Below are 18994 nucleotides of genomic sequence, written 5' to 3'. Positions count from 1 at the left end.
ACAAAGACGGTTGAAGGTTTTGCCAAGAACTGGACATGGGGAGGGAATATATTCACCATGCAGTGACTTTTGAGGACATCCAGAGCATGTGTCCTGGGCCCATGGGAAGTATAGTGTCATGGAAATTGTCACTGGGACAGTGCCTCTAGGTTAAGTCCTGGCCATCAGGAAGCAATGCCAAGAATTGTACTGGGTCCCCACATCACTTAGGCTGTAGAAGTGTCTGGCTGCCCTAGAGAGCATCAAGAATAGTTGTTGAGACACTGGTGAACTTTGAACCTCTGTTATTTCCCTGTTTGCTTAAGCCTGATAGCCTTTGGTCTGCTAATAAATCTCCTTTATGCATAACATGGCCTCTGTGCTTCCAAGGGGAGGAATTGGAATCAGCCTATGGGGGAAGAGATGGCTCTAGGATTCTGGGTGGGAGCGTAAGCAAATAAAAGGGCGCTCATGAAAGATAACCTTGCCTTTTGCATTTCCTCTGCCTCTGACACCAAAGTTGGATCATTAACCATATTTTATTTACCCTTTCTCTTACCTCATAGATTATGGCTATTTCCTAATCTTATCTTCCATGCTGAAAATTTGCCAGTTCACAAAATAAAAACACCAGGTATGAAAGCTTGGAACTTTTGTCCCTATCTAAGCTCTGGGCTCTGCTTAAAATCAACAATTGCAAGAGTAAATGATTAACAGAAGAGTGGCTTCAATGGAAATGTGGTTTGTATAACAACAGAGAAAACAGATTACATTTGATTTTGAAGATCAGCATTTTATGCTCTGGTACTGAATCTTGTTCTTCATGTGGGATCCCTAGTGAGCCTCCTGTTTACCTTCTTCAAGTGCCTCAATTGAAAGGAGATGGTGGGAAAAAGGAGTGGAGAGGGGGCTTGAGATAATCTTCACTGATTTCACAATTTCCCCTAGGGCCTGCCTGTTATAACAAATACTTAGTGGTGATGTAGCAAGAAAACACCCCCTGAATCACTATGTTTAGACAATGTCCTGATACCATCTGATAATTGAAAAGTAATTTTCAGATTCTCTGTAATGCTGGGGTATTTTCTTGCTAATCTCAGCCTAAACCTTGTACCTTAGATGAGACAACTCAAAATGGTTCATAAATCTAAATGTAAGATGTAAGACTATATGATGTTTTCCAAAATATAGTACTGACACCACAGAGAGAACACAAAGATGATTTTAGGTTTTAAGAGGAACAAGCATAATGCCTTTGTATCTTAAGTGTATCAGAAAACTAAGCATATCACACCCCTATTTTCACATCTATTATGACTTTAAATAAGGCTAAAGAAGCAGCGTTACTGGACAAAGGCGGTGGATCCTTTTGCCTGGCACACTCAAATGACCAATTCCTAAGACACTTTCAAAGACAGAAAGAGTTTATTACTAAGCACTTAGCAAGAGATCAGATGGCCTGTCAGCCCAAAATCTGTCTCCCCAAACTATCGTAATTCTGATAGTTTTATAGATCAAAAGATGGGCAGGTTTTAGGATAAAGAACACAGTGGCCCCAGATGATGTAATTAGAGGTTATCTAATTATTGAGTATGCACAGATTGATTATATGCTTAGTTACAGAATGTATGGAAGAAAATGGCGGCCTTAATATGATGATGGGTGTGATTTATAGTATTATAGTGAGGTATAGTCCTCACTATAGGTTACAGTCTAAGCTCCTATGAATGTCAGGGAGGCCCATTTTGGTTAGATCAAGATAACTTTGGACTTGGGGGGTGGTTAGTGCTGGGCTGATGCAAGACCCTTCATTGATAAACATTAGGGGCTGTCTTTAGTGATCACAAGACTTTAAAATTGAAAAACTGGATAGATGGTTATAAATAACAGTTAGTCACAAGGTTTTTATGAATACAGGGGCAGAAGATAAAGGCTATACAATCATTATCAGAGATCAAGGCAGCTGGATTACAATTTAGAGATTTCAGGTATTTCTGTCTACTCCAATATACCAGAAAGCAAAAGAGAATATCTATGTATTGATTCAGTAATCAAAATCATCCCTTGAATCCTAATTTGCATAAAGAGTCAATGTAACAAAAATTATCAAGTAAACATTAAGTCAAAAAGTAAATCCAAATAATGCCTGGATATGGAAAGATGATGAGGATGATAATGGTTGGAAAGACTGAAACTTGGGGAACATTGTGCGATAAAGTAGAATCAGATGCCAGACTTTGTGTGCTGTGAATAGATGGCAAGGCAATGGAAATATTACTGTGATCTGCAGAGGTCTGGGAGGGAGGTCCAGAGAAGAAGCACTGGAGCTGGACTTATGAGGATTGGCTAGAGATAAGGAGAGAAAGGGGATATAGCTGGCAAGGGGGAACATCGCAAGGGAAGGCATGCCAGTGCATGTTCACGGGGAAAGGCAGGAACCCATGATTGAATTGGGGGTCTTCTGCTTGGTGAAGGCCCCCTGCCAAAGTGGGAAGGGGTAGGTCATGTGAGGAAGGTCAACGTGGCAGAAGTCAGAGGAGGGAAATCTTTCTGAGCCGGACAGTCAGAGAGGACAATAAGAAAGATCTGAAGACTCAGAGATGGTGAGGATCTCACCAGATGGCAGAAAGTCCTGGCCAAAGAATGTCAAACCAGGGTGGAATGGTAGGGTAGAAGTGAGCCTGTTCTGTGCAAGGGCAGTCAGGAAACCTGAGCAAAGCTGGTGTGGGTCTACCTGGTCCAACCTGGCAGTCCAAATGCCTTGGATGATAGGGCTGAGTGGAGATATCATCTTTAGACATACCTTCAAATTCCGATAGCAACAACAAGTCAATGCTTGTTTCTGACCTGGTAACTATGTAGATATCATCCTTGGGACACCCATTAGATTAAAACTCATAGAGGTTACAAGACAACTCTTAAAACTCCTGGTCTTTAGCCAAGACTTCAGTAACATGTCCTAAAACTGGTTTCCCTGAATCACCTGATCCCAGCCTGTGACCCTGGCCCACTCCCAGGATCCCTGAAGTTGCTCAGAATTAGCAGCCCCACAGAGAAATTTCAAACCTGCCCCCATAATGACTCCTGGACTTCAAAGAGACTGAGAACCCCCCAGAGGGTCAGATAATTATCCCTCAGCACATTGCAGAAAAGATGAATCCATCAAATAGCCCAATGAAAAAATGGGCAGATAATTTTTGAATACACATTTCTCCAAAGACAATAAGCACATATAAAGATGCTCAACAGCATTATCATTTGGAAATGCAAATCAAAACTACAGTGAGCTACCACTTCACACCTACTAGTATATTATAATAAAAAAGACAGAAATAACAAATATTAGCAAGGATGTGCAAAATTGGAACCCTCATACATTGCTGGTGCAAAATGGTGCAGCCACTTTGAAAAACAGTACCTCAGAAAGTTAAATATATATTTACCACATAACCAGCAATTCCAATCTAGGTGTATAGCCAAGAGAATTGAAGATATATATCCACCAAAAACTTGTCGGCAAATGTTCATAACAATATTATTCTTAATAGTTAAAAATTGGAAACAACCCAAATGTGCATCACCCAATGAACAGATAAACAAATTGTAGTGTATTCACACAATGAAATATTATTCAGTAATAAAAAGGAATGAAGTACTAATATATGCTACAACACGGATGAACCTTGAAAACATTAGGCTAAGTGAAATATACCCAACCAAAAAAAGGCCGCATATTATATGATTCCATTTATATGAAATGTCCTGAATACACAAATCTGTAGAGGCAGAAAGTAAATTAGTGGTTGCCAGAGGCATAGGAAAGGAAGAATGGAGAGTGACTGCTAATGGGCATGGAATTTCTTTTGGCAGTGATAAAAATGTTCTGAAATTAGTGATAATGGTTATATAACTGTGAGTATGCTAAAAATTGCTGAACTGAACACTATAAAGGGGCAAATTTTATGGCATGTGAATTATATCTCAATAAATCTATTATTTTATAAAATGTAAAAAAATGTAAGGCTATAAAATTTTTAAACAAAGACATAGGAGAAAATCTTTGTGACTGTAGGTTAGGCAAAGAGTTCTTAGATATGTCACCTATAGTGCAATCCATAAAAAGAAAAAAAAATTGGTAAATTGGACTTGACCAAAATTAAAATATTTTGCTATATGAAAGGAACTGTTAAGAGAATGAAAAGACAAGCAATATACTTGCAAATCACATATCCAATAAAGATATTGCGTCCAAAATATATTTCAAAGCTCCTACACAAGCCAAACTTCACCATTATTTGGCACTACTGTGCTAAAAGTGGGAAATTTATTATACAGGATCATGACTACATGTTAAATCCTGATTCTCTACTTTCACATATACCAGAATTGGGTCTAGAAAATACTGATACCAGAAAAGAAAAAATATAAACATGAGAACAATTGGTAACAGTGCTTTATCAGATTGAGTAAAGCGTATCCAAAATTTTTTCACCCTAATGACTCATATTATTAAGTTGGGCTCCCACCTCCAAGGTAATATCCACAACAGGCAGGTAAAGAAGTTAGAAAAGACATGTTACCAGACAAAGGTGGTGATTTTCTGCCCAAGGTGCTCAAATGACCAATTCCTGAGACACAGGAGTCAAACAGGAAATAGAATGGCCTATCGGCCCCAAATTTTGTCACCCCAAACTGCAGTAATTCTGATAGCTTTATAGAATCAAAAGACGGGCAAGTTTTAGGATAATGAGTGTAATGGCTCTAGATGATGTAACTAGATAATTACAGATGATGTAACTATTGAGCATGCACAGATTGATCACATGCTTAGTCACAGAATGTATGTAAGAAAATGGCTGTCTTACCATGATGATGGGCATAATTTTTAGTATTATAATGAGGTATAGGTCTCTTATAGGTTAAAGTCTAAGCTACTGCACATGTCAGGAGGGCCTATTTTGGTTAGATCCAGTTTCAGTAATCAAGATAACTTTGAAATTGGGATGGGTTAGTTCTGGATTGACCCAAGGCCCTTCACTAATAAATATTAGGGGCTGTCTTTAGTGATCATAAATCTCTAAAGGCAAAAAAACAGATAAAATGGGTACAAGTGAAGGTCAATCACAAGGCTTTTATAATCACAAAGACACAACATAAAGGCTATACAGTCATTTTTAGAGATCAAAGCCATTGGACTACAGTTCAAAGATTTCAGGTATTTCTCTCTATCTAATCTAATACACCAGAAAGTGAAAAGGAATATCTATATAATGATTCGGTAACCATAATCATCCCTTAAATCCCAACTTCTTGGTTACTGACACAGGTTTACAAAGAAGATATAAGGATATAAGGATGGCAAATAATATATGAAGAGATGCTCATTATCATTAGCCTTTAGGGAAATGCAAATAAAAACCACAGTTACATACCACCACAAATCTATTAGAATGGCAACAATAAAACATAGTGACAATATCAAGTTCTGGCATCTTTGAAGGATATCATTGTTTTCCTGTTGTTATATGGGAAATAGACCGTCAAAATCCTGAGCCAAATTATGTATTAGTTAGCATGAATTTGGCTGAAAGTAACAAAAACCCCAATTCAGAGTAACTTAAACAAATAAAGACACTTATTACTTCACATAACAAGGTGTCCAGTAGTAGTAAGAGTCATGGAGTTAGTTGATTTTGCAACTCCATAATATCATAAAAGACCAAGATTCCTACTTTCTTTCACTCTGTCAACTACTACTTCATTCTGAGTCTTCTCCTTGTGGTCACACGATAGCTATCAATCTCAGACAGGGACACAGTTTTCTTTGTTCATTTTCAGAAGAAGATAGATCCGTAGCAACATTCCCACAGATTGGAGGATTTAATTGAAGTGTATACTGTATGCAAATGCTGTAGTTTCTTAGGATCTAAAAGATTCTAGAGAAAATTATATGAAAATTATTTATGAAATTGGTAACATTGAAATAAATGAGAGCTTCTCACTGCAGTGACAGCCATATGGCTTATTTGTATAGAGCAATAGTGTTTTGGGCAAGAGCTATGTTTGTGCCCTTAAACACCACACCTTGGTAATTTTTTGATTGGCAGGCTGCCGTTTCCCAAATACTGTAATAGTCCATCTTACAAAACTTTTAGTTGAACAAATGAGGAATCTGAGGGTATCAGGGGAGTCAAATGGCTTAGCCAATGTCACCATCAGTTAGTGACTGTGCCAGAGATCACATACAATCTCCAAATGTCCTTCTCATCATTCTTTTCTTTATATCACATTGATTTCCTCTTAAGTGTTTGGATTTCACTAAGGCACCAAGGTGGGAATCTCAAAGAAATATTGCAAGTTCATATATGATGATTATAAGCTTAAAATGTCAGAGGACTGCCATTCTTTGTATCTCCAATGCTAACATTTGGCTATTTGGAACTTTAGACTCCAATGTGAAAGGATAAACTTGAAATCCTCAAGCCTCGTTAACTTCTTCATCTTCCTGACTCAATACCCAATCAATTGTCCAGTCAAGTGGATTTTAACCGTAAATCTCTCTTGCATCCAGCTCTTCTATTTCCGTTGCCACAGTACATGATCAGGACCTTTTTATAACACAATAAACTCTTTATCTCTTTGCCTCCATTTTCTCTTCACTACACTTCTGATGGGCTAGTGCAAGATTAATCTTTCAAAACACAGTACAGATAATGACATATGCCCCTGCTCTGGCTCAGCTCTAAAACTTTAATAATCTTCCCTTGGCTCCAGATTTAATTCTTAATTCCATAATCTGGCTTTTTAGGCCCTCAACAATATGACTCCAATCTTCATTCCCAAACTTTGATAAACTCCCATTTCTGGTGGAAGTTGCAGGCAAGCTCACAGTGGCTTGCAAGAGCTGCTTTTGCACTTTCTTTCCAACTCCGTGTTCTGTGACATCACATTGGTAGTGTGAAGTTGGCTATAGTGGGAGTATTTGCAGCACACAAACAGGCAAATACCAGAAATCAGAGCCTTTCCTTTTCGTGAAAGCAGGTTTATCAAACATTTACCGGCATACCACTGGTTGCAGGGTAGCTGGAACTAAACCAGAGAATGAGGGTACAATGTGGGTGACAAAGATGTCAAACACTGAAAGCCCAGGTACAAAGTCAGAGACAGGAGGCCCCGCAGGAAAAGAATAAGAATCAGAGTATTGGAAAGTTGTTAGGAAGGTAGACCTGGGCGAAAGTTGGGTTTCTGCCAAAGCAGACACCGAAAAAGGAATTTGGGTACAAATGGTTTATTAGGGAAATGATCGCAGGAAATACTGGCAAAGGAGGGAGGGAAGTGAGACAATGCAGGGAAGGCAGCCAATACAGCATGTATTGATGAGCAAGTTGCTACTCCAAGCAATGGGGGCTCAATTTCACTGTGGCTTTTTGGGGGAGTGTGTAGAACATGTTTCATAGTTGCTCAACTAAGTGGCATGGAATCTAGGGATTTATCATCAATTTCCATCCATAATTATATAAAAGCTGTTCTTAGGGAATACATTAATTCTCCTCAGTTGTACCTGAGGCCAGAGAAAGCCCTCAGGCAGGCAGCCGTAGGTGGTCACATTAAGAAGTGGCAAGTATATAGGGGAAGAGTGAATGCCAAGGGTATATGAATAGGACAACCACACTCATGGTTTTATATTTTCCATAGTGTGTTTGCTGGTGGCAGGGCTTCATTTAAATGGTCAATAACAAATGGATACACCCCTCCAATTGTGAATCATTTGTTGTTACTCTATATAGCCCATTTATTCCTCTGTGTCTACTCACAGGTCACTTCCTTTATTGTAATCTTTTGTAGCTCCCTCCAGTTTTGACAGGTCTCTAAGTCTTTTCAATTCATCAAGAGTTAGGGACTTCTCCTCCAGGAGGCCCATCTAATGTCCCCATGATGGAAGCCAGGTGAGGAGCACCAAGCTGGAGATGCTTCCCCATGGGACCCATGGGGAAAAGGAACAAGCCTCTTTCCCTTGCTTAGGGTGCATGGTATCAGGGCAGAGACAGAATTTGGAGTCATTCTAACTGGGCACGGATTTATCACTCCTGTTTATCTTAACATTCCTTAGAGCCCACCCAGCACCTGCATGGCCTATGATGGATGCACACTTGTTATTTGTGGCAAAGATACATGAGTGAATGGTGAACTGGGTGAACAAACGAAGCCAGGAAGGGAACCAAAAAAGGATGGGGCAGTGACACTGAATTAGATGAATTTTGAATTCTCAAGTGGAATGTCAAAGCCTGTAAGGAGTTTTCCCACATATGACCCAAATATCAGTTGAGGTATCTTTCTTTTGACAGTCAGTGGAATTGCCTTTAACCTCAATCCACTTGTGTATACTACTTTGTTCCAATCTTTTTGGGGGGTTATGGGTGATTTGAGGTTTTCTTAGTCCTTTTTGGCTCTGAGCTCCTACCTCCTCAGAATTATGAATATTTATGAACTGTTTGGGTTTCTCAGAAGTGCTGCTTGCAGTCTCTTACCATAGCATTGCAGACACTTTTTCTTGCTTTCTTCCCAAGCATTGCTCATATGAGTGGTTTTATGTGAATAGCAGACTTTATTGAAGATACAGGGTTGAGGGGAGGGCTTTACATTAGCATGCAGTTTGGCCACTTCTCCCTCAGGCTCCCTACAAACATTTACTCTCCCACCCTATATTACATAGAGCAATTTAGCTCCCTGAAATCTATCCCAAAACTGGCCCATTTTGCCTGCGCAAAGATACTTTCTTGTCTTTTTAAACAAAGCACCCATCTATTCTCCTTTTTTTGTATAGTCATTCTATACCTTCCCTTCTCAAATAGTTGCTTTTGTTTGGAATATTCTTTCCAGGACAGAAGATTTGCAGAGGTTTGGAAATTTCAGTCCCCTTCCCCTACCTCCTCTTTATCCCCCACTATTCTCTGTAAGTAAAAGGAAACAGTGTCGAGATTTTATTTTCTTGTTGGTATTATGACATCACAACCATCCCTGATCCTGAAATGGCCATAGTTGTTTAAAAAAATGCTTTTACTTGGAGAAGTTGTAGTTTTACAGAAAAATCATGCAAAAAATATAGCATTCCCATAGATCCCCCACACCATTATTAACACTTTGCATTAATGTCGTACCTTTGTTCCAACTGATGAAAGAATATTTTAATTGTACTATTAACTGTAGTCCATAGTTTACATTAGTGTGTTTTTTCCCCATATACCACCCTATTATTAACACCTTGCATTAGTGTGGTACGTTTGTTATAATTCATGAAAAAACGTTTCTATAATTGTACTATTAACTATAGTCCATTGTTTACATCGGATTCATTGTGTTGTACAATTCTGTTTTATCTTTTAATTTTTATTCTAGTAACATATAAACAACCTAAATTTCCCCTTTCAACCACATTCACAAATATAATTCAGTGTTGTTCATAGTTAGTTTTAAAATAACACCTTTTCTTTCATCATACAAACTTCTAGCAAGTGCTTGCCTGGGTGAAATAAAGTCATATAATTTGACAAGAAAAGGCAGTCCTTACCCCTGTCTCTCTCTCTCTTTTACCTCTACCCTTCCAAGGTTAGAGCTTTCCCCCTTCACTCTGATGCTGCAGCACTTTGTTTAGTTGGACCTCTCCTATGGGCTTGTATTATGGGTATTTATTTACAAATCTTATCACCCTTTCTGAATCCATAAAATCTAGTCCAGGATCTGACACAGAATAGACTTTGAAACCATCCTATTTATAATTGAGGATGAATGAATGAATGTGAAGCTGTGGATGTCCCTTTAGTGATCTGCAGTGGTCACCATGGGGAGAGAATACTGTACAGCCCTCCCCACTTCTTCCAATTGTGGGTTCCTCCTAGGACCGATAGGTTTTAAAGTAACACCTATTGGCATGTGCAAAGGAGGCTCTTCTCCAGTGAATTCATGATAAAAGCTTGCATTCTTATTACTGTATTTTGGAGACATACTACGTGAAAAACACAAAAGAAGCTATAGGACTGAGATCTTTCCCTATAACTCTATCCTCTCTCCAGCTCCCCGCCACCAAAAAAATAAAAAGCTTCCAGGACACTTCCTTCTATTTGTTTGCATGGAAAGTCTGGGACATAGAGGTAGGAAAGTAATATCATTGCAGATATTCAGGGCTGTCATGTCTACATCTGGGGTTTTGCATTGCCAATTCACATTTTCTGAATGAGTTATTCCTATGTATCCTCATGGCAGCAAGCACCGCAGTGACTTGCATATATTATATCCTCAGTGAGTACTTGTCAATTGATTTTTTACAAGTATGTGGCAGCATAAATATATTGAGAAAAATGCGTAGGATGGAACATTGAGAGAGTCAGGATTCCTTCTCAAAAATTGTATAGTGGGAGAGCTTGGATTAAAGGTCAAAGCTCCTGCACCCTGCCCTGCACAATCTCTGACCAGGGGAGTCTGATAAGGTAGTTGAAAGGTGATATTACCTTTGTCCCTTCACTGCAATTGAAAGCATTCCTAGCTTCCCACTGGCTAACTTAGTGTGGAGTTCTACAAAAGCATAGATTTATCCTTTTCATTATCAAAAAGAAGATGCTGGTTAATTTGAGGACCCTGCTGAACACTGAAGCTCTTAGAATTGGTCGCCGTATCATGGTTCGAAATTTTCGGTAAGTAAAAGCCAGAGATTTGTGTCTGACTTTGCAACTGTGGTGATAAATGAAATTGCATTCTGCAGAGGAGAGCAGCCGCAGGAGGCATCTTTCTGTAGGGTGTAGTGCCATGTTCCACTCTTGTTTGAGACAGCTGTCTCTAATTCCAGCTGAGCTTTAATTTCTCAGCCCTTCTGTAATCAGATTTCATCATGAGCTGTGGAGCAAGCTAACTGAGGCAGGTGTAACAGACTAAGTGTTCTTGACATATTCCGTTTGTGTACATTCAGCAACTGGCTGAAGAAAACTAGAGGAACTAATTTGCACAGGGCCATCAGCTTGTATTTGAGTTTGCTTGAAAATAATCTGTCACTCTAGGGTGCCTGGATTTAGCTGATTTTATAAAAACAGGTCCCAAACAGCAACTAGATAAATATTTACAAAAAGGCTGCTGAAGAGGAGTCTTATATGTGAAGGGGATATATATATATATATATTTCATTTTGAAATACAAATTTGAAATGGATCTCTGCAATTCTTGGTGGCATGTGCAAAGGAGGCTTTGTCTTCAGTGAATTCACGATCAAAGCTTACATCCTGATTACTGCCCTTCAGTATGAGGTTGGTGAAGGTGGAGTGGGTTGTTTCAGTGGGGAAGGGGTCAGGGAGAGGAGTTCTCTGGGCAAGGCTATCAGGGGCAGACATTGTTGCCAGAAAGTTACTAGAAGAATTGCATGTTAATCAGAATCCCCCTACAGTCTCTTTATAACCCTAAACAACCTCAAACAACCCCCTGACTTCCTAAAGGAAGAAATTTCTAAAGCAAGTCTGGAGTTTGTTCCTACTCTTAGGAAGCTGACAATGACAGTGGCCTTGGGCCTCCCTTCTGCCTCCCTCTTTGAACCACCTGATAGCTCTAGGTTCTCTGGATTTCACCATTAGCACAACTTCCTTGGTGAATATGTCTTTCTAGATGCCAGGGTGACAGTGTAAATGATAGTGTAAATTAAGCCCAGAGTTTTAGCTCTAGGTGGCACCTCAGAGCCACTGTGTAATGCCTTCTCTTAATTTACAAATAAAGGAAATGAAGCCCAGAGAGGTAATAGAGTTTACCCATTAGTGCCAGATTTAGATCCTATAACCCAAATATCTGGAGAAAAGCCTTGATTTTACCACTGTTTTACAACTTGCTATCTATATGACCTTCAGCAAGTCACTAAACTTCCCTGCTAATGTTGCTTTACCCACACAATGAGGGAAAAAAAAAAGAATGCCTGTTCTGTCTACATCACAGCATGCTTCAATCATTTATTCAACAAATATTTATTGAGCACCTACTTTCAACCATGCCTTATGCATCTCTCACATGAATGGGGGCTTGGGCAAAAGGATGGCTAAATCATCCCAGATCCATACCTGCTACTTGAAAATATGAAAGCCTTGAGTCACCCGTGTTAAATAACTCTCCATTGAAAAAATGGAATAACATTCAAATGGTGGCGTTCTTATGTGGTGTGGAAGTTTTTCTTTCCTACTCTTTTAGCTAGCCACTCGACTTGCCGGCTAGGTGAACTCTGTATTGCTGATCTCCAGTAAGACCTACAACATTTGGCAAAGCCCCCACAAATGAAGAAAAGCTTCCTGTCAGTTTTGCCTGTGTTACACTTTTATTTGATTTTCAGGCTTTTGCAGAACTTTGAGTTCCACCCCCTCCCTCATCTCTCTGGGGAATCGGGCAGGACTCTTGTTACAAAACATACCACGTGAATTGACCACTAGAGAATAAAAGGAAATATGTGGTTAGGGTTTGGCAATGCCATAAAACAGTGTTCATTGTGAAGTCAACAGCTTACTAAGGCTGAACCCTTGATGGATCAATCATGTTTAGTCAATAATTTATTTATTTTTGTATTTATTTATTTCGTTATTTAACAAATCAATAGGATCAGACATCAAGACTGCCGAAAACCCCCAATCTACAGGCTTTTCATCTCACAAAGAAGGTTCTACAGCCTGTTTGGATAATAGAGAGTGTCCTATGATTTGTTGGCTATAGGAAAACCACTTATAGCTTTTAAAGAAACCACTAAAAAATCTCATTCTTTGTCAGAGCAGACCAATTTGTAAGTGCAGTTCAATTTCATCTCACAAATAGAAATTTCTTCAGAGAATATTGAACTAAGCCACCCAGTTCTGTGGAGGTTATGAATTGGAGCCTGAGGTGAATGGTTTTCAGGTATTTCATTCCAGACTTCTCTAAGGGCTTTATATAACTCATTATGTTCTCTTCGCCTCCCCCCCGCCCCACATGCTCATCTATAGAAACACGGACACACAGACAAAGAGATTATAGGCCATCCAAGCTTTCTAAGACAGGAGAGGAAACAATGCTCTTTGATTATTAATATTTTGTGTCATAACTGCAAAGGAAGGCCTTTTAAATGACTTGACTTCAGAAAACCAATAAGGCAGGAATAGAATAGGGTCATGATGTTTCCCTTGGCCAACAGTAGAGTTTGATGAGTTTTTCTGGTTTTGTTATTTTTAGTAATTTAGTAATTTAGCTTAAACAAAAGAAGTAGAGGCAGTCACAGATTTTCAACAGTTTCAGTTTTCCAGCCCTTTAATAGTGGTTCTGTACAAGGCTAAACCTCATCTGAATTCCTCAATTTTTGCATGAAGAGACGTTTCACAACTTTAGAATATTGAATATCTAAGGGATCTTAGAAAGAACCTGGTCACCTGGTTATCAATGATAATTTATACTACGTATGGGTATTTGGCAATAATGAGGACTGTTGGAAGTATATTTTTATTAATAATAAAGTAAGCAGATTTGGGAGTGATTTGTGTTTTTTTTTCTTTCAAGTAAACAGGATCAGATTCAAGGTTATTATGAGAACAAAGTCACTCTCCCTTGCATGCATTCCCACATTCTTTCCTGAGAAGGAAAGAAAGGGCTAGAATTAAAACTAGGGCACTGAGAATTCAGTTGGCTCTGATATGGCCTGTGGGGATATCTTCTGTTTATAAACTCTTGAGTGTTGTAGAAGACAAAAACATTGAGAATCACTGATTTGATTCACTTTCTTAATTTTTCAGATGAAGGATTGTGGCAAATGACCTTCCCAAACTCACTGTTTATTCCCCAATTGGGACTGAATTAGAACTGGAATTCAAAGATTTCAGGCTTCTCCTCTTTTCACTCCACTGCTTTGATTACCTTGACTCCCCAGATTGATTGAGTTGGCCAATCTACCTTTTCCCCAAATCCTTTTTTTTATATATAGCCAAAATGTATCAGAAAGGAAAAAAACAGTATGCCTTAACTGCTGCATTAATATGTAACATTAAAGGAACACAAAAATCTCAGCTATGACACATTGGCTGGCTCTTATGCCTCCAGAAGCTAAAGCCTTTATCTCAAATTCTCCATGGGGATCAAAATATCATTTAACACTGATTTTTTCCTACTCTGGCAAAGTCAGTTTCTGACTGACCATATTTTACACTAATCAAGTACTTTCTCTTCCAACAAAATACAAACATACCAGGGAACACATCCAGGCCTCCCATATCCCCCAAAATATTTACCAAAGTTAGAAAATGCAGACTCCAGCAATGAAAGGCTTCATTCTGCCAGTAGAAAATAGTCTTCCATTTTCTAACTAGGAAGATATTTGGGTAAAGCCAACACAGGGTTCTATTATTACTTTGGCTTGGTTTTTTAGCATTGAGTGATTTAGGGTTGAGAAATCTCTGTAATTATTTTTTGCAAGGGATAAAATTAATATCATAAACTAGTGTCTTTACTTTTCCAAAAAACTCTGGCTCCAAATCTGTCCGTGGTTCCCATTGTTTTTTTCAATATTATTTCCTCCCTATTATGTCCTGGCCGAAGAATGATGAAGTGATTTGGGTCTGGTTTACCAAGAAGACTAAAATAGTGATTCTGGCTTTGATTTTGCTCCTTGTGAACTGGAGTGGGCAACCTCTAACTGAGGCTTGGAACATTTATGAGCAATTAATAGCCATTTATGCCAGTGATTTTACTTGGCTATTTTGAGTACGGGTTTATCACCAAAAAGTAAGAAAATGCTTTCAAAGTACCCTTGACATAGACCAGAAGGAAAGGAGCCTATGGCACAGGTATTTTAGCACGGTACAACTGTGGAGTTCTATTTTTCTCTAATTTTTAAGTAGCAGAAGAAAAGGGTAAGGCAGCTCCATTTCAGAGCCAAAGTGAGGCTCATGAGTAAGTAGTAAACAGGATAGAGATTTAAACTTGGACCATTGTGTTTGTTTTCCTTCCAGTGATAAATTTTCCTGGTAAGCTCATGATATCTATAAAAAACAGTTCTCTTCCCCAAGCGAACATTTCCTGCCCCACCTACTGGGTAGAATTGAGAAAGGTGGTGACTACTTTAACAGTTTTTCAATGGTGTAAATAATCTGACCCCCTTCACCTCTGGTGGAGGAGCAATTTAAAAACAAAACTTTCCAGTTAATCACTCAAGCCCTCACATGCCAGTACGGACAAATGTACAATATCTACTATCCTACCCCTTTTGCCTTCAAAAACCATGGGGAATTATTCTTTTTTTAAAAATATTTTTATTGAGAAATCTTTACACATGTGCAGTTCAACCATAGTATACAATCAATGGCTCACAATATCATCACACAGTTATGTACACATTACCATGATCATTTTTAGAACATTTGTGTCACTCTAGAAAAAGAAATAAAAAGGCAAAAAAAAATCCTTATACATCCCAAACCCCTTACACCTCCCTCTCATTGACCACCATTATTTCAATCTACCAAATTTTTTACCTCTATTCCCCACAATTATTTATTTATTTTTATCCTTATTTTCTTCCATCTGTCTATACCCCGGATAAAAGGAGCATCAGATACAAGGTTTTCACAATCACCAGTCACATTGTAAAAGTTATATCTTTATACAATCATCTTCAAGAATCAAGGCTACAGGAACAAAGCTCAACAGTTTCAGGTACTTCCCTCTAGCCAGTCCAATACACCATAAACTAAAAAGGGGATATCTATATAATGAGTAAGAATAACCTCCAGGATAACCTCTCAGCTCTGAAATCTCTCAGCCACTGAAACTTTATTTTGTCTCATTTCTCTATTCCCCCTTTTGGTCAAAAGGCATTCTGAATCCCATGATGCCGGGTCCTGGATCATCCCAGGAGTTATGTCCCATTTTGCCAGGGAGATTTACACCCTTGGGAGTCATGTCTCAGGTAAGGGGTTGGGCAGTGAGTTCACCTGCCAAGTTGGCTTGGAGAGACATGCCACATCTAAGCAACAAAAGAGGTTTTCTGGGGGTGACTCAGGCATAATTATCAGTAAGTTTAGCCTCTCTTTTACAGGAATAAGCTTCATAGGGGCAAGCCCCAAGATCAAAGTCTCAGCTTATTGAATCAGTTGTCCCCACTGCTTGTGAACATATCAGGAATTCCCCAGATGGGGAAGTTTAAATATCAGTATAGTTCACCATTACTGTACTTCAGATTCTACCCTCATGGTGCTTTGTGCAAACATTTGTCCAACCAGGTCCTCTCGCCAGTGTTCCAGGTTTTGGCATTAGACTCAGAGTGCTGTGTTTAGGATCCACACTCATATTTCTGAGCATTGTTCCCAGTAGTGCAAATACTTTACCACAGTGGTTAGGCCCCAGTGGCTTTCCGCTTTAGAAACACACTAGGCTACAACCAATTCTTAGGACTTTTAGGCCTTGTGTTCAGCCTGGGCCACAGCCCATGCTTGCTCCTCCCTCAACATCAATTCTGTTTGGGGGCCTCTTTGTCTTTTCTCATCCTCAGACCTTGGTCAGGACGTGGGAAATCCATTACAACAAATCTCTCCAAATTCACTCACTCCCAGAAGTCTTGTATAAAATTGATTTTATACAAATCAATTTACTTCTGAGCCAGAGATCTACTCTCATTCATTCATTCACCTGTTTATTTACGAAATATTTACTTAGTGCCCACTATATCCCAGGCACTGCAATAAATGCAGAATCCCTGACTTCACAGATCATATAATGCAGAGGGAAGATAAAAAGTAAACAATAAACAGGCACATAAATATATATTAAAATTGTGAAAATGAAGGAAATGAACAGAAGGAAGTGAAGACCTACTTAGGCAGAACAGTTAGAGAAGGCATTTCATAAGACCTGGTATTTAATCCCCCAACCTAGGGTGAGAAGCCAGTCTTGAGTACTGAGAGAGTGTTCTGTACAGAGGTAATGATATATGGAAAGGTCTTGAGATGGGAAAATATGTGGAATATAGGTAGTCCTTCCTTTGGACAAATTTTATTGGTCCCAATATGCACACATTTCAATTGTCATGGTTTAGTTAAATAATGCCAGTCCCCCCAAAAGACAGTTCAAATTTCAGTTACCGTGGTATGTTAATTGTGAGTAATTGCATAAAGTACAAATTCACTGCTAGCTTTTTCATCTGCAAATCTCTATAAATAACAGGTACACATCATGATCAGTGACCATTCACATCACTTCTTTCAGAGTCTGTCAGTAATTTTATTCCATTGGTTATTAAGGTTGTTTTGTGTGGGTTTAGATTATGTGGTTACTTTTATGGTCCCATACTACCAAGCAAAGTGAGAACTGCTTGTATTAAAAAATAATAATTAGGACATGTTTTAGCCTGGGTTCACTAGCAAATAGAGCCTGAAGCAAAGCTTATTCACTAGTATTTATTGGAGGTGTGATCCCAGGGCAACAAGAGTGAGATTCAAGTAGGATTTTTGTTATCATCTTTCTACCTTTATTTTCAAATCTTCTGGCTGCAGAGGAATAGAAAGAGAAACATCTAACAGGGCAATCCCAACCGCAGTACATTAACCCTAATCCTAAACCCAATCCTAATCCCATCCAGCCCCCAATTTAGGGGCTTCTTGAGGTGTCTGAGGACAAATTAAGGGCACTCCAGAGACATTTTAGTGCCCTCAATCTGGGAATTAGAGTTTTTTTTAAACAGGCAAAAGGTGTTATTGTTCTTCCTCTTTCACCATCATTTTCCTGTTTCCTTGCAGGGAAAAGTGGGAAAATTTAGTTCCCAGCAAATTTTCATTTCCTTCTAATTTTCATTTCTATTTCTCTGACTCAACAATAACAGTATAATTCAAAACTTAATGAGATTCTCTTACATGAAAACTGTAGCCATGTGAGAATTAAGAGGGGAAAGGATACAAAATAAAAACAGCAACTCTGCAGGGCTGAGAGTGGAAGAGGATAGTGAATCTCTTAAATAGAGCAATTTGGAGACTCAGCTTTTGTGGGCTCTAAAATAACCAGGAATCTGAGTTTCAGCTCTCCGCGAAAATACAGCCTGGATACACAGGGGAAATTCAGGGGAAGATGGCAGAGAGGCTCCATGACTCAATCCTCCTCCAAAATAGTTAGGGGATAGGCAGGAACTGGTTTAAACAACTGTTCTGGGGCTCTGGAGACAACGGGGAGCACTATACAGCATCCAGAGAAGGACAAGAAGAATATTGTGGTAAAGAATGGTGAGTAGCTCACTCCATGGTGGCTGCATGTACCCATCCCCCACTCTTAAGGCCAGCTGCTTCAGGGTCTGGTCCTGACTAGCTGTTGTGGACAAAGAGGGACATGGAAGCAATTCAGATTGCTGATTCCTGGCTCTGAGCTGTGTGTTAGCCCTCCTCTGACAGGAGCAAAAGCAGTGGAGGTTTAAAGACACAGTGCCTCCCAAGGGCTGTGGACAATGGTTTGCTGAAGGGTTCTGTCTGCTGGGCAGGTCAGAAAAGTGCAGCTACAGGGCCTCATCAAAAAGGCATCCTTCCTGACCCTCTCCACAGCCCTCTTTGGAGCTGGCCTGCATTCCATTTCTGGGTCCCTGGCCCTGTTTTTATTTTTATGTGTCTCCCTACATACATGTATTTTTATATCTATGCGTATACACGCACAGCGGCAGATATGTGATATGTATATGATTGGCCTATTTTCAGGGGAGAGGAGGTGCATGGGCCAGGAATTGAACCTAGGTCTCACATAGCAGGTGAGAATTCTATAACTGAGCTACCTGTGCACCAACCCCCTACCCCGCCCTGGGTCCTATTTTAACTGGAAAATACTGACTAGAGAAAGTTCTCCCCAAGTGACAATACTCCTAAAATTTGCCATAAAAGAGCTGTTAAAAAAAACTATAGAGGCAAAAGAAAACATAAACAAAAAACAAACAAACAAAAGAACAGATCAAGATGCCCAGAGAAGGAACAGAGGAAAGGAAGCTTTCTCCTGGGAGGGTGAAACAACTGCA

At 39.3% G+C, this 18994-nt stretch overlaps 1 protein-coding gene across 2 annotated transcripts in view; it reads left to right on the top strand.

Moving 5' to 3' along the window:
• Positions 1–10449: 10449 nt before the first annotated feature.
• Positions 10450–18994, top strand: part of OTC (ornithine transcarbamylase) — a 75835-nt gene continuing 67290 nt past the window's right edge. For both annotated transcript variants that reach the window (XR_013169503.1, XM_077146179.1), the window contains exon 1: positions 10450–10667. Coding sequence is in view for 1 of the 2 variants with exons in the window: in XM_077146179.1 (XP_077002294.1) it covers positions 10591–10667 (77 nt within the window). In the remaining variant the exon portion in view is untranslated. The remainder of the gene's footprint in view (positions 10668–18994) is intronic.

The sequence above is a fragment of the Tamandua tetradactyla genome, chromosome X (genome assembly GCF_023851605.1).
Source record: "Tamandua tetradactyla isolate mTamTet1 chromosome X, mTamTet1.pri, whole genome shotgun sequence".
Taxonomy (NCBI): domain Eukaryota; kingdom Metazoa; phylum Chordata; class Mammalia; order Pilosa; family Myrmecophagidae; genus Tamandua; species Tamandua tetradactyla.
Note: the sequence above shows the minus strand (reverse complement) of the source record. Positions and strands in the feature narration are given on the sequence as shown.